The 16,961-nt window shown below is 46.8% G+C and overlaps 1 protein-coding gene across 9 annotated transcripts in view; it reads right to left on the bottom strand.

Moving 5' to 3' along the window:
- The window catches only part of macrod1 (mono-ADP ribosylhydrolase 1), a 76,557-nt gene that overhangs the window by 27,394 nt on the left and 32,202 nt on the right, over positions 1 to 16,961 (bottom strand). For 6 of the 9 annotated variants that reach the window (XM_029847658.1, XM_029847663.1, XM_029847661.1 and 3 more), the window contains one exon: positions 14,385 to 14,522. The exons of the other annotated variants lie outside the window; for them this stretch is intronic. In XM_029847658.1, the coding sequence (XP_029703518.1) occupies positions 14,385 to 14,522 (138 nt within the window). The remainder of the gene's footprint in view (positions 1 to 14,384; positions 14,523 to 16,961) is intronic. 9 annotated transcript variants of the gene reach the window in all.

Raw genomic sequence — 16,961 nt, 5'->3', positions numbered from 1 at the left:
TAAGTAGTCATCGTGGTGGCGAGGCCAGAGCAGAGCCAGTGCAAACTTCACTTTGTTGTAAATATGTTGCTACTGCGCGAAGAGAGTCAGTCAAGCATCCAACGCTTTACAGCCAATTAGCTAGATGCCTTTCTAGCATTATGGCTGCAGAGGTCCTTTGTAGCAGCACTTTACAAATGTAGCCTCTCTGGTGGCGAGGGTCAGGGGTTGATGTTTGGTCACAATGCGTTACTGGAAATCAGTGAGAAAATGCAACGTGCTGATAATCAGGAAGTCACAGCGTTGCAATGAGGATTTCACAGAAACAAGTGTTGCACTGCACCATCAGAGCTTCAGTATTATGGGATTGTGCTCACTTGCACATGGATGAACCCGAGTGATGAGATGGGATGCTAAAATTTAGCAGTACAGGCGGCACAAGGGACCAGTGCCATAGACAGAGACTTAAAGGGGGTAAAACCTGGAGAGGAAATGAGGAAAACAGCAAAAAAAGAGTCTTTGTCATTGTCTGTAGATGCTTTTAATGTGATGCTTCAATTTAGGATGTTTAATGCAGATCCAGGCTAATCTTGTGACTCCTTCTGAAATTAATTTTGCCGCCCACGCTCCTCGTACCTCTCTATTCTCCGTCGATGTCACGCGATGGTTCCATCAGTTCTCCTAATGGATTGCAGCTTTCTCTGCCACCGTGTTTTCCTTCCCCGTAAATGCCGCATAATGGCAGGCTTTCTTTCAACCCAAAGACCGGCGGCGGCGGCGGCGGCAGCGATCTTCGTTTCTGCGCTCACCTTTTATTGCGGCCGCAGCGACAGCCTGTGTGAAGGCATCCATCAGCAGCCATAAGCAAGAATAGAAGCGCCAAATTAAGGAACCTGTGATGTGAAAACAGCTTCGACGTGCAAGGACGCTGCATCCATTTGACCGTGTCGCTTCTGGTTAATGTGATCCAGGACGCCGCGTGCCAAGTCTAAACTTCAACAAAGCAGAGAATGTTTTTAATGCAAGCTTCAATAAAAAATACTGTTGTATTTGCTTGGGCAAATTGCAGACTGGGCACGTACGCTACTCATTAACCGGCTCTTTGATGGATGAAGGTAAAGCTTAAAGGCTGCTTCTGCTCGCTGGAACATTTTACACCTCTTTCAAAGGGTCTTTTTGTTTTTCATAAAGGCAACACTGGACTGAGAACAGCCCAACGGCAGCACCGTTCCCATTTGAACAATATCAATGCCTGCAACTGGGTACCGGTCCTCCGTGGAACCTTTGGACTGTACTTCAGCTTCTCTACAATCACAGAGGAGACAGAAGTGACCAGGCTTTTGAAGAAGCCCCTAGAAGCCCCACCTTCTTCTATCTGCAGAGGAGCAAATGAAAGAACCCCGACTATAAACGCAGTTTCTGCAGGGTCACATTAACATCTGGGAGGTACAGCAAGAGTAAGACTAAAGTAAAGACCCCCCCCAGCCTCATCATCCTGCTGCCATCTGGCAGCAAAGTTGGGTAATTTAAAGTCTTTCAACTCAAGAAGCGACGGCACTTTATTTCAGACGACATAGAAACCCTCATAGAAACCAGTGCAACGCCGGCATCGCTTCCATAGCTAAACCGAGACTGTTGATTAAAGTTTACAAAATACACTCCAGGTTTATTAGTGCAGCACATTTAAACCAGAGTCAAAATCACACGGGACAAACCCACAAATGGAGTTAAAAACAGTTTCGGGATCATTTGAAAATGGCGACAAGGGCTGCGAAGAAAGCGAACTTTAGGAAGGTTCGCCTCAGCACGAGTCGGCGCGGCTGCTTTAGAGAGAACATTTCAACAAGTGTTCCCTGCAGCGGAGCCACAACAGCAGGGGCGATATGATCTGACGCTCCGTAATTAATGTGATTAGACCACAGTAGGACAATTAGGCTGGCGATGAAGAACGGAGGTCTCCACCCAGCTCCGTGATCAGCCCCCCCTTCCCGCTCCACAACCGCACCTCTTCACCAGGCGTGCTGATGACTGTTGCGCAACACCGCCGGTAATAAGTCCGTAGTTTGCCGCTTCCTCTGCCTGTACGCCACTGTGCTGTTGTTAAAGTGCACTGACCACTAATTGGCAACGCAACCTTGATTTTGTAAACTTTTCCCTGTATGTTAGCCTTGCTTTACTTTGCCTTTCAGCCAGGTTCCACCCTTCCTGGATACCAGTGCGGAATGGATTCATACTTCATCTCCTTGTTTTAATATTCATCTCACTTTCTCGTCTTCTACGTGGTCTTATGCAATCAATTAGGCTTTTTTAGCGCGCGGTACACAGCAGCTCAGAGGCGCGACCGCGCCCGTCACGTTCACACGTGCCCACGGACACGTAAAGTGACAGACAGGAGCAGCGCAGATGCAGGGAGGCGCAGATCCATACGCCGGTCACACATGCATACAAATACAAGCGGAGACAATGGGAGTTTTTCGGTTGCCATGGCGATAGAAAGCCCAAAGGTTTGTTAGTGAAACCTAGTTAATTAGGGAGAGAGTAATCTCGATACTCGAGGGGAAATGTTCCGCCATCTGCGAAAACCCACATGTAGCCCCGGACCCGGTCGCGTGTGGAACCAGGATGAGTCGACGTTTGCGTTCCAAGGTGCGTGCACGCATCCAGCCGCCGATGCTGCGCGGGGGACAAACGCGCGCACGCCAAGCCAAGAGACTTTTTGCCTTTGCTGGCGTTAGTTGCCCAAGTAGAGCAGTTAATATCGAGCAGCTTAATAAAGCATGTGAGCATCTGCAGCTGAGACACAGCAATTATCCGAGTGGGGAAGGGCTCAGGGTGATAAGTTATACAACTACATACAGAGCGCCAGAGCAAGGGAGAGGAGGAGAGTGTGAGGTGTCAAGGGGATGGAGGGAGGGCTCGGGGAGGGGGGAGCGAGAGAGGGAGGGAGGGGTGACAAAGAGAGAGCGAGAGAGAGACAGAGACAAAGTGGAAGAGAGTTGAGGGTGGAGAAGGGAGACGCAAGACTAAATTTGCCGGGAACATAAAACAAGGTGGAGTGTACACTTCATAGGAGGTAAGCAACCATGCTTTTTGTGGGGAGGGGGGGACAGGCATGGAAGGATAAGAAGATTGATGCTTAAAAACAACATATGTGTGACATGCTTAGATTGGTGCTGGACAGCGAGGGGCTGCGGGGGGTGTGGGGGGGGGCGGTGAAGGAGCTGGTTTGCTGTTGGTCTGGGAGGAGACGCGGGGTCGAGCCTCAGCCGTAAATCTGACAGCGTTTGTGTGTAATTAAAACCTACTGAAGCTCCATGTGAAACATTCGGCTCTGTTTGTCTTCTGTAGCCCTCCATCTAATCCCCCCCCCCCGCCTCTCATATTCCCAAGGCCCCAGAGCAACCTGTTTGTGTATTCCTCCCTCTCCTCCCTCTCCTCTCTCCCTCTCCTCCCTCCCTCCCCCCTCACACTTGTCCTAACCACCATCACACCTCTTTCACTCTAATTTCAGTTCGTCCTTTGGTTGGTCCTTTTGATGATGTCAGACATTTTGCTCAGATCTTAGTAAAAAAAAAAAAAAGATGATGATCACCACCAGGATGTTTTAGTTCTGTGCGGTTAAAATAACCTTTAAATGGTTTTATTAGCATTCCTGGACCCTACATGTAACTGTGACCGAGGTTATTTGGTCTGTCTATGTCCTCATTTGATTGACAGGTGGCCGGGCCAAAGGCGCTCTGCACACAGCCAAGTGAGTTCATTATAAGATGATTGAGAGTGATTTGGCAGAGATGGTCTCGCAGATTTGATGGACAGCGAATGGAAAGCCTTTTTACCGGAACAAAGTTTGGGGGAAATGCTGTTGATGGCCAGTGTCGACACCTTTTTCACTCAGACGCTCGCAGCTTCACACCCACGGATAATTCTAAACCCGAGCCCGGAAGTTAGCGTTGCTAAAAACGCATGTCTGCTGCAGCCTCAACCAATAGAGCCGCTAATACGTGGAACAATAGTCTGGGTGGAAGGTCCAGATGGTGGCTGTAGAGCTGAAATATGGTTGTGTCTCTGGATGTTGTAGAAGCTGTCTGATCAGAGCTGTCTAATCTGATACCACGTATGAAGGATGGACTATTAATTACAGCTCTAACTCACTAATAAAGCCTACCTGTAAGCTTAATTATGGGTACCTGTAAGCTTAATTATGGGTAATTAACTATTTAACCATGTCTACTGAAACAGTACACAGCAAATATTTTCTTATGGATGCTAATAAGAGGATGGATGACACTGAAAGATGCTAGCATTCCACTGTGTTCTTCTGCATCATCTGAGATGCTGTCTTCAGGTAATTAGAGCCCTTTGGCTTCCTATCATTAGCTTTATTACGGGCTATAATTCTGCTATCGGTTAAAAGTCAAGAATATAAAGCTTCTTAATCACTGAAATGGTAATTTATGTCAAAATCTTGATCCGAAACCCGCCTGCATTATTATGGCTGAGGATGCAGCTCCCAGAGAGCTGTGGTATCTCTTCCATGAGACAACTGTCCAAAAGGCAATGAATACAAATTAATTGTGAGCTACAGCTCCCTGCAGACAAATACAAACCACCGGTCACAGAGTAAAAACAAAATAAAACACATCAAAGTTGAACACTGCCATTAGTCTAAAGACTCCCAATACCTTTTTTTTAACCTTTGGTTTTTTTCAGTACACTTTGGGAATTACGTGACTCCTTTTTCTACTGCAAATATATCGCTTAGCCGGTTGCTATGGTGATGTCGTGCATTGGGAAACTGTTGTGACGCAACACACCCAATGAAGAATAAGAAGAACACTCAACGACATTGGGGGATTTTGTTTTATTCGGTCTGAAAGCTGTTTGTCACAACATGGAAGCCATTCTACTTTGCTACGAGCCTGAAAAAAAAGTGAGAAAAACAAGCGAAGCAGCACAGAAGTGCTGCAAATTTCTTCTGTTCGTGCATGTTGCAGGCACGATGCAATGATCCAACCAGAGGTCACCTCAGGGAACTAGGTGCTAATGCTTCCAGCAGCATTTTTATGTAGCAACATTGGCAGTTTTATGGATCTGTGTACCCACTGTTCAGCTGGAGAAAAGTGTATGCAAAATATAGTCAGAGGCCTTTCTGCCGTTACCTATAGGTTTATCTTCAATCGCTCCGCGTTCTAATCTGATGCTGCTAAAATGTTGTGACTGACAGCCGAATGTTTCTGGCCCCTCGAGGAGTCGTGACAAGGTCAGAAGATGACAGTGTAGTTGGTCGTTGCTAATGACTGGTGGTCGTGTAGCAACTGTATCTAAACACAAACAGCAACAGAGAACAACAAGAGTCGGCGGTTCAGATTTTAGCATTAGCATTTTCCATTCCTGTATGATGTCATACTAAATGAATAGGAGCTACGTGGCTACAGGGTTGTTAATATATATAGGGCATATATTGGAGGAATTATATCAATCAATCAATATTTTATAAATCAACAGGAAGCCTTTCTCGCTTTAGTGCTCAGCACGTGTGAATGATCCTCATCGTCATCATTCATGGATATCTGTTTTGTTACTACTTAGTTATTTTTTACTTTAGACAAGAATAATGAAGCTTTTCCATGCAATTTAGTTCTGTATTGCAGTTATTTTTCATTTCAAAGGCCTCCAAACTCCCCACATACAGCTGGCTCCTCACTCTGCGCGTGCGCGCGCGCGCGCGCGTCTGTATACACCTGTCAGTCCAAATGGTGGGTGAGTTGTTCATGACCGCTGGACCGCGAGGACCCGATGAACCCGGGTAACGGAGCTCTGTGGGGCACCCTCGCCACGTGCACACGCGTCCACGGGCACAAGCGCGGCATCTCCGCGCGCAGCCTCGGCTCGAGCCGGGCCGGAGAGGGACGACGGGACATGCGTGTCAGGCCGTTACTAAAGCTTTATGTAAAGCGGCGGATGATGATGATGATGATGAGCTGTGAACCGGCGCGCAAAGAGGGATCACCGGCTGGCTTTGCGCACGAGGCACGGAGCGCGTGAAAAATGAGTCCCGTGGCCACTGCGCAGCCTTCCGTCCAGCCGAGCTGAAGTCGCGGAGTTGACGTCGCAGGAAAACAGCGAGAAAAGAAGAATTGTCAGCATTTGGCGTCTGTCTTTGTCGTCCGCGGCGAACTGCGAAGCTCGGGCTGACACCGCCGGCCGAGGGAGCGAGCGACCGACCCAGCGAGCGACCACCGACGCCTCCTCAGCGCGGTCCAACCCGGTGCCTGTGCGTGCGCGGAGGCTGTTGACCGGGACTTAACGGACCCACTGAAAGACATCTATTAAGTTGAGAGGACGATTTATCAGGGATGCGCTGAGGGAGGAGAGAGGGGACGCGAATGGACCACAAAGGTACGATCCTTTTGGAACGATGATAACGATCATATAGGGGGGGGACGGACCGGCTGTCCGGTACCGATTGCCTATTCTGGTGGCGCATTCCGCGTAAGCGTGTCATTTAGTGGTGTTGATGTACGCGCGTGGTGCGTTCAAGGGTTAGCGCAGCTACCTGCTGGACCAGGAAAAAGTAAGATTTAAAGCAGGAGGGCTTTGGAGACTTACAGGCAGGGGGAGATTAAAGTGAGAGATTAGACTTTGTCAGGAGATAGAATTCCCACTTGCACGTTTCCCCCCGGCCCCCAGCGCTCCACTGCCGCCCCCCCATTGAAACAGTAGGCTTGTGTGTTTTTCGTGTGTTTAATCACTCTGGTCTCTTCTCCTCCTGCTCGTGTTCGTCAGAGGGACAGACAGCATGTGTCCCCACGGACATGCCCTTTCTACATGACAATGGCTGCACACCAGCTCTCTCCCTCACCCGCGCCCTCTCTTTCTCACATGCACACTCACGTGCACACATAGAGTGTGTTTTGATATTTATATGCAACATACCTTTCAAACAAACACAATTTTGGGCCATCCATTTACTTTAGCCTTCTCATGCGATGTGAAAACACACACACACACACACACACACACACACACACACGACACGGGCTATACAGCACAGGATTAGCAGTCAAATGGGCCATATTGAGCCACTAGATTAAAATAAATTCTAGGGGCTGAAGTGGTACAGAACACGGGATTACAAGAAAGAGACGGATGGATGGAGGGATGGTCAGAAAACAAGGAAAGAGTGGAAGGCAAAGCAACAAAGGTGGAGCAAGAGAGGAAGAGACAGAGCAGCACAGAACATGAGATTAAAGAGTAATGTCCTAGAGAGGGGGAGAGAAAGGGAATCCAGGGCATGTCATGCATTTACAGGGAATTGCACATTGGCAGAATGTTGAGAGAATAAAGAAAAGGAGAAGGTTCAAGACACTACATCAATTCCTTTTTCATCTCCTCGTGCACCCATTTGACAGTGAGGGAACACTTCTTATATAACTATTCATTTCAAACGCAAAAAAAATAGATAAAATAAGCTGATGGTTTGCAGAATAAAAGCCACAATGTGCATCTGAGAGGTTTTTAAAATTGCCAGAGAAGCCGTAATGAAAAGTGAGCGCGGAGGTGCTCCTGCTAAAGCACATATCACGACGTCTCTGTGCCTGTAAGGCAGCATTTTTCATTTCCTGCACTCTGTGGCATCATTAATCCAAACATGAGGCCCTGCTTACGCTTTAGAAGCAAACTGTCTGAAAGCCTCAACACCTTCCTGGGGCGGCTCCCGTTTTTATCTGCGACAAATGTGTTTTATTTCCTCTAAACGGTCGGCATGGGTGTGTGTCGCGCTGCAGCCGCAGCCATCCAGGGTGCAAACACCCGACCCAAAATTCCAACCCATGAGCTGATCAAATGAATCCAACCTGAAGTCTCAAGCTCGTTGCCGAGGGCCGAAAATAGTGAAATCAGGGGCCGGCGGACACGTTCCTGGTGGGATCTAAAAACCCAGTGAGCGCCAAGTATTTTACAAATGCTGAAAACACATGAGCCTTCCTGGCCTTCGGTGTAATAGAGTTAAAGCCTGTAATATATCCACAGGAGTTTACAGCCGCTCCCTTCAGTTGCCAGAGCATTTTCGCTGCTGGGCTTCACCTGTGAGGAGGAACCTCATGTTGTGCTGAGGTGTTGAAGGTGCTGCCCCCTGAGCAGAGGTTCACAGGAGGACAGAGCCGTCTGTGCCCGAGCACCTCGCAGGACGTCTGCTGTGCCGGAGCTACCGCACCGGCTCATTCAACGCACATGACAACTTTGTTTAAGGTGCGCTCCTGGCACCTAAGATGAATGGTTCGGTGCTAGATGGAAATAAGGCACAGGCAGATGGAGGCGTTATCAGGCTGCAAATGTTTGATCTACTGATTAAACAAGTATTGAACCCAACAGAATGGACAAAAAGTCACAGTTCAACCTTAAACGTCTGTTCTTTTTCAGATATCTCTCTGTTTGAATCCGTTCTTGAGCCTCCAATAACAAACTACAGACGTCTTAGTGATTGCAGTCAAACACTCCAAGTTTCCATTATCCTTCTCTCTGAGCTTCCTAAAAGAAAAAAACGAGAAGCGCCATCTGACAAATTGCAGGAAAAAAAACCTCCTTAAATTCGGCATGATTCAACAACTCGTCTAGAGTGGTTTGAAGAGCTGCCGCACTAAATACTAGAATTTGCCCAGTAAAGTTTAGAGCTCGTGGTAAAAAGACTGTATTCACATTTCTACATGACATATCTCTTGCTTTGTGACCCTTGGAGGGGTGAGCCAACCGAAACCTTCACCTCCAGCTGTTCGATTCACATGAAGGCAACTGTCCCGTAAAGCAGCGACAGTGTTCTGCTTGAATATTTCATGGCTCCGGCGGGGTCGTTTGGGCCATTTCTCCGCACCGTTTGGCCCGAGACCAAGTAAGAGTTCAGCTCGCGTGGGTCAAAGTAGGTCAACACAACACTGCTTGTTAGCAACAATTTCTCCGGTGCCCCCAAGAGGACCGTTGAACAGCCAGCCCGAGTCTTTACGAGCCATTTTGGAGGAGTGGAGACTGCAGGTATTAGTGATGTCAGCATCGTGATAAATTGTCTCCAACATTGTACGATCCAAAGATAGTTTTTTGCCACGTTGGGTGCTGAAATGTTGCCTGATCGTGCGCGCTCCTCGGTTACTCAAATGTCATCACTTCAAATGAGGACCACTGGGATCGTCTCTGGGTTTAGAGAACGGTATTTTGAAACACCTTTGTAGCCGTGGCAACCGCAGAGTTGTTTATTATACCTATACTCGTGAGTAAAAAGGCTCCCTAAGATATTGAAACAACCTGAGGCAAATCTCTTTTTTAATAATCAGAACAGCGACATGTGGACGACAGCAACCCTCGGATGGTAGATGCTCCTATTGTGGCTGCTGAAGGAAGTTCAATGATCCGCTTTCAGGTTCAGCCAACGAAACACAAATTTGTCTTGTCATCATCATCCTCACACACGTCCAAAAGATGCTCAGAAAACAGAAACCACCCAGTAATTCACCTTATTATACCTATACAGTTTTAGCTGAAAAACGTCCATAAAAGGAAAGTGATTAGGATATAAATGAGATTATCCACACACTCCACACCACAAACAATCATCGCTCAAAATGTGCGGTTTAAAACCAGCGCTGATTGATCCCAGAAGGTTCCAGAAAGGTGACAGAGAATGCGCAGTAGCCTCCAGCTCTGCAGGCGCCCTGGGAACTCTATTCCTCCCCCCAGAGGTCGGAAGGTAAAACCCAAAGAGCAAGTGATTTAGTGGGTCGGGCAAAATCAAAGGATTAATTAGAAAAGACGGACAAGTTCCCTGAAATCTCCCCTTCAGCTTCTGAAACCAGACTGAACCAGATCCAAATGTGTCGGTCTCGCACGTGCGTTGGATAATGTTGCATTTCCAAAGCAAACAATGGCTGAGGGAAGAGAGCCGTCCCCGCGCTCGTGCGCTCGTGCGCCTCACGTGTCACCGGGCTTCAAACGCTATTTGTCCGACGGTGTCATTTCACAGCACTGTGCACGATACAAACGGGAAAGTAATTGAAAATGTGGGGCTGAAACAAGTCGGTTGACGGAGAAACGATGGGGAGACTCGTCAGCCTAATTCATCCCCCCATTAAAATGAGCTCTGTACTGTGATAATGGCATTCACTCCACAGCCCTTTACATTTACACCTGATGCTAATAAGCAGGCTCATTATCCAGATCCATGAGGATCTCGAAATGCAGATTAGTAGTCAACACTCGTGATGGCAATTACAGTTAAACTATCTGTGATGTGTGGGACTATCCACTGATGTTCAAAGATAAACATTTCACTTTTTCCCTCAGGAGGTGTTGTATGAAAATAAAGATAGAAAATCCAGTTCATATCGGTCATTTGTATCAATAAATGGCTTAGTAGCCTCTAAAAGCACAAGATAAATGTGCATTACTGCACATTCAAGGCTAAAATCCACTTTGTTTTGCTTGGATAGCTTAACACAGAAGAACAGCTAAAGATACAAGAACAGTAACCCCACAAAATTGATTTAATGTAGGCTGAGATTGTGTCATATTTTCTGGCTTGTGTGATCTATTGTAGGAAGCAGCGCAGCTCTGGGAAAAAAAAAAAAAAATCAGTTCTTTTACAGGGCTGATGTTATGCCATTTTTTGGCTGGGGCTGTTCCGAAAAGACAGAATAAATATGATTACCTAGAAATCCTGAAATAAATACACGCCTTAGTCGATGCCAGATAAGTACATTAGAGAGATGCATTACACAAGGGAAGGTTTTAACTATGGAGGAGGCTTTCTGACACAAGCCTGAACACACACACAGACAACACAATGGCTTTGCATTAGCCTGTATTCAATTTCATCCTATAATTGTGTCTGAGTACGGGTGTGTGTTGGAGTCCTAGTGTGTGCAGCCACAGCCAGGTTGGGCAGTGCACGAGTCAAAACAGACACAAAAAAACCTGTTTATTTCCCCAAATCCTGCAAGTCCCCACGATCACGGCAATAAAAAGAAAACGTGCAGATTACTGAAGTCAAGGCGCTTCCCACAGAATGACAGCAGAAAAACAAATTTAAATGTTTAGAGTAAAGATTTAGGAATAGACGGCAGCTGGGATTTGTGAAGGAACGAAACGCTGCACTTAAACAAATGCAGACAAAAATAAAGCGGGGGGGGGGGGGGGGGTGAACATTTGGATAAATGCGTCTGATACAAAGAGAAGTTTGCTTTTGATCCTTGATCAAAGGCCGAGGCGTGAAAAACGTTACAGCGTGAAAAATAGTTCTCATTTCACGTGTTTGCTGCGTTGGTCCACGGCTGGTCCAGCTCCCTCCCTCGGTTCAAGAAGGGGCCCTTTAGTCTGGCTGCTAATTGCCTCTCTGTGTGAGTGAATGTGTGTCCTGTGATGGACCTGCGACAGCTGGGATGGACTCCAGTGCTCCCAGTAACCCCCCCCCCCTCCACCCGCGTTTTCCCCAATAGTGAGAATAAATCGATTGAGTCGGGTCAAAATCTGAAGCGCAGGACCGACGGGCCATAGCAGTCGGCCCATATTCGCCGTGTCTCATATTACTGGTAAATGGAGAATCTTTGTGGCACCGAAGAGCACCACACTTCTGAGTGACTACGTTTAATAATCCGGCATCACTTGCACTATAGTTCACATCTGTTGCAGCAGTCGGCGCCGCCCGCAGCGAGAATTAGCGATGCGCTCATATGTGATGTAATTCATTTGGAAGGCAATTGTTCCTGACTGAAGCCGCCACTTACTGCAGCAATTTAGGCCCTCAAATGTGATGTTGCTGTCGATATTTAGATGCACGTATAAAACAACTCGTGCCGCGGTTCTCTAATTATTTGCGGTAAAACTAACGATTATCAAAACAAAGACGTTTTCTAGCATGAAGAGGGACACTCATTATATGCTCAGCTTTTAAAAAGGGCCAGATATGAAGACGTGTATGTTTTTCCAGCTTAATCGATGAGCCGTCCCACTAACATGGCATCCGAAGGCTCGCAGCACCTTCACGTCTACTAGAGACGTCCAAAGACTGAAGCCAACGGTGGAAATGAGAAGCCGTGCTCAGAAAGCACAACACTCTGTGCAGAACAGGTCAGGCCGGTGCTTTACTGCGTGCGAGACTGTTAGGAATATCAGTTTGACCTTATGTATTGAATTCCAATACATTTCTGTGGTGTGCAGGGACCGCGCGCAGCTCTGCGCTTCAACGCCGTTTGATAATTGAGCAGGACTCGGCTCACTGTCGCATTACAATGAGCTAAAAAAGGAGGTAAACAAAGCTAAAAGAGAGCGAGACTGACAGATGTGGCCGGACTGGCATCAGTTTAGGAGCAATAAAGGCTCCTCTCAGATCTGTCCTTTCATGGCAGATATGCAGAGAGTGATGGGAAATAAAAGAGAAACCGTCTGGACGGAGGTAACCACCGTTACCGCGACATATCCAGCCGGAGCTCCACGTAGATGACAGCGCGCGTGCGTTGGTGTCCAGCCTCTAAGCAACTCGTCCGTGTGTACTTCCTGCCCACCTCATCCTGAGTGAGTGCAAATGCTTTGAGCTGGAAAAAACCCCAGTCACATTTAATGGGATTATTTATCCAGATACTGTCAGACGACGTGAATGCAAGCTGGGTGGTGTCGTAGTGTGCTGTACTGAGATATGGGGGGTTTATCGGAGCATCTCATAATGCTGCAGTTATATGGGTGTATTTTGTAGAATATTTCCAGATAAACATCCTGCACTACTTGGGCTGATAGTGAACAGCATCAGTTTGATATAAAAGGCCTATTTATGCTTCATTCAGACACTGGCCGAGTCACATCAGCCACCGCTGAATGATGAAGGCTCCCGTCTCACTGCAGCTATTCAGTGTCGAGGTTTTTATATATATACTGTACACACACAAAAAATGTTTTCTTTATGGTGGATGGTGAAGCCAGAAAATCCCAGATTGGTCTGGGAGGATTTTACCAACAGTTTCAAAGGTGCCAGTCTGAGAAATCTCAAACGAACCCACACTGACCCGTCCTAAAGGAGAGGACGACCCTCAAAAAGCTTCAATCCTCAAAGGTTTCGCTGGGTTCTCTGCACGTTCTGGGAGTCGTCTGAGGTTTCGTCTTTTGTAAATCGTCACATTTTAAGGTGAAACCTCAGTGGGAAACGTCTGACTGGTAGTGGTGGTGGTAGACACTGGTAGTGATCCGACCCTTGCAGGGGAAGGCAAGCAGGCCCAGAGATGAAGATGTGGAATCCAAAATGAAGTCTGCAGCTGCCAGAGAGGTGAGATTACCGACTAGATTTATGTAAAACACCGTCGCTGGAGGAGGGCGGAAGCTGCTCCGCTCTCCGCCACCTTCATGCTAACTCTGCAATTACTCCCACATTCTTTACAAAACCGTCACATCGTTTCACCTCGTTCAATTCACGTTTCAGTCCAGTTCACCCCCCTCTTCCTCTTTACAGCTTTGTCTGTCCCTCTCCAGCAGTGCTCCTTCCCTCCCAGTCTCATTTGCTCCCTCTGCTGCCTTTTATTCCCTCTTTAGAAATCAGTCCGCTCCAGGGGAGAAAACTCTGCTGCTCACTTTGTCTCCCTGTTCGTCTCCATCCATTCTCCCCTCCATGCATTTCTCATCTTTAGCCTCACTCTTTCGTTCCTTTTCACCAAACAATAGGCTTTAGGAGCCGCTGAAAATTCACATTTCCACTACTTTTCCTCCTAACGCTCATCTTCTCATCACAATGGAAGGGTTTAACTACAGTTTACATCTGTAAAAGGTTGCACAAGATGGGTAATGTAAAGCTCTTATGTTATTTAATATTTTCTATTTTTGAGACCAAAAAATCCATTAGAATACAAGAGTGATAACGAGCATCATTCCCAGTTGATCGTGTTGGTATTATAGTTATTTCCTAGCTATAAAGTGCATCCACATTCAATTTCCTGAGAAAAAAAAGAGTAACATCACCAACCGGTTCAGCTCTTCTGAAAAAAAACCAACAACATTTAAGCCCAAAAAACACAGAAAATATGCATAGGTGTGCGACAAGGTGGTGGGAAATAATTAATAAATAAATCAGAGAATCCATCTGGAGCACGTGGAGTAGAGAAACGCATTCAGCGATAATTGACCCCAACACTGTTTTGAATAAAAGGTGACGAGTGAGAGCAGAGACTGCGAACTACCGAAGACAGCGTGTAGGTGTTAACGTTGTCACGGCACAGACTGTGTTGCTGTCATTATCGCCGGTTTAAAGGGTGTAGAACACGGTGTGTGTGTGTGTGTGTGTGTGTGTAAAGACGTAGCAGGAAATAGCAGGAAAAGTAGGCACGATAGACTGAATAAAAGGCTGAAAGAGTGTGTCAAACAGCCTGTCAAGCTGTATTCACCTGTTTTAAGTCTTGGAGCAGACGTATACGGCCTATAACTAATACTTGCATCAACAAACTCCCCATAATCACATCTGTAGCTTTCTATTGGACCGTGTCCTCTCGGAGCGAGCAGGGCAGGAACAACATCCGTCTGTGCTATGTCAGAAATATTGAGGGGGGGAAAGAAAAGGGGAGGATCAGATCATATCAGGAGTATTAGCAATCTGGGTAGTGACAGTAATTACAGTTGTTTCTGGATTAATAACATATATTTCCTCTGGACCCCGTGGCTGGCATGCTCCAAGGCTTCAGTCACGCTGTGTCCATGGCGATGTAACAACATCCTCCTTTTATTTAATAGATTATCTCTGCAAAACCCAGGCACAGGTTCTCATTGAGTGTGTGTCGAGTGTGTGTGTGTGTGTGTGTGTGTGTGTGTGTCTGCAATATTTTAATCGGTGGAAAGGACAAAGCGCCTTCAGGTTTTTGTCCTTGTTTTCAGTCAATCTTATATCATTTAGAGACTTGTGCGTCAGCTTTACATGGCAAAAATGAAATAAAATAATGATAAATAAAGGCCATTTCACTGTGGATTATATTTTACAATCATGCAAATCTCAAAATACATCAGATGAATGCAATAGGAGATGAAAGCACTACAAATACGACTTAATTCCTGGGTGAAAGGAGCACACTTACTACTCTAAAAATATATCTGTCCCATTTTTGAGTCAGACAGAACAGGAGCAGATTAATGCTAAACTTGATAAAAGGAATTTGTGATGCGTGTTGTCCTCTTTTTTTTGCGTCTGGCTGATGCACTAAGTTGACATTTCTGCAGTGTCAACCTTTCATCTAATCAGATTACTGGATGGGCAACATTTGGACAGCCCTCTATCCTGAGCAGAGAAGCTCTTTAGCAAACCAAGAGAAAGAAATTATGATTTCTTGTTTTTAAAAAAAAGGATTATTTTCACTTCTACATAATAACTTGGCTTATTTCTGAATCAACATAGACAAAAAAAACAAACTGAAGGCCATTTCAGCTCCTCAGAATACTAATCCAATTAGAAAAGGATCCCTTGTGGGTATAATTATTGTAACAGCACAAGATTTGGCAGGATGTTGGTAAGATCATTTCCTTTAAATGTTTCTCTTATTTCCGATTTGGTGCAAAAGGACATGAAATAAGTGTCAGCTCATGTTGCAACAGGCTTTCTGGGTGTCTTGACAACACGTGCGCTGGTATTACTGGAGGTAGACGGATCAGAATGATCCGTGCATCCTTGGCTCGGCGTGCGTGGTGTGTTTCAGCTGTTCCCCTGGGTCAGGCAGTGAAAGAGGCCCCCGACTGTTGGCTCAGCCCAGCCGATGAATGGAAGAGAATAACGGGATGATCAGAAGTGACGGCCATTGTTACTTACTTCATTTATCAGTGATTTTACTGTCACAGCTGAAAGCGTCTGCATATTAGGACCATTTCCAAACACAAACAAATAGGCTTTTGTCTTATCTCGACTGTGGGGAAAAAAGAAAACTACATGAAAATACATATACATAGAAACCCCCTGACTTTGCTGCCTGTTGGAGCTAACAGATGAGCACATGCCCAGAGCCCCGCGTCAGCTCTGTGCTGCGTACGCCTCCTTCCTCGCCTCTGTCGCCCCTCTCCTCCTCTGCTCTTCCCTCTCACGCTAAATGGAAGCTGTGTGTCGCTACGTTAGAAAGCTAGTCACATCCGTGCCATTTTTTTTAAGCCCTTTAGAGGCTCTCCCCCTCTTTTTCATTTCCACCTCTATCTCCCTCCCCTATCCTTGACACTCTCCTTCCATCCCTTTCTCTCACAGATCCCTCCAGCTTTCGTTCTGTCCATGGCGGCACCCTTGAATAAGTCTGTTGGAGTGGAGGCCGTCGGTGCCTGACAAGTGTGTGTGTGTGTGTGTGTGTGTGTGTGTGTGTGTGTGTGTGTGTGTGTGCATAAATGAAATATGAGCTGTTCTAATGCAGGGTCACGTTGTGACGTCGTGCTCGGAGCAGTCGGAGAACATATGTGCGCGTGCAGACGCAGGTTGCGGGTTCAGCATGTATGACAAGCAAGCGCAGCTCTTCTGTGCAATTATTCAGGATCACATTTGTCTGGAATTTTTGCCACACGCACAAAGTGTCTTCCGCGCTCACGGGCCGAGTCTTCAGGCTCCACTGACTTTAAACCCCGCTCAGGCTGACAGTAATTTCTGCCCCCAAATTACATTCCAACGGCTTCATAAATCTGCTGCCTCCTCCCACTCTGCCTCTGTCTTCCCGCTTCTGCTTCTCTACCTCCAACTCTTCCATGCCATCCCTTCTCCTCGGGACTCTGCATCCCCCCCCAGTATAAACAATGACCCTCCTCCCACCCTCTCCACCTTTAATTCGCCATATCTCTCGCCGCGTCGCTCCTTCCCTCCTTCCACCGTCGCTTGTTTTCTCGTTCCCCGACGCTCACACTCTTTGGCACTCGCTCAGTAAATGAGAAACGGGGAGGCGGCGATGGCAAGGTTATGTGTATGGCGTAGTTAAACAGTCAGGCGTGCGCATAAATCCACACAGATGTTT

Source organism: Takifugu rubripes, chromosome 14, assembly GCF_901000725.2.
Source record: "Takifugu rubripes chromosome 14, fTakRub1.2, whole genome shotgun sequence".
Lineage (NCBI taxonomy): Eukaryota > Metazoa > Chordata > Actinopteri > Tetraodontiformes > Tetraodontidae > Takifugu > Takifugu rubripes.
This window is presented reverse-complemented; position numbering and strand designations above follow the sequence as displayed.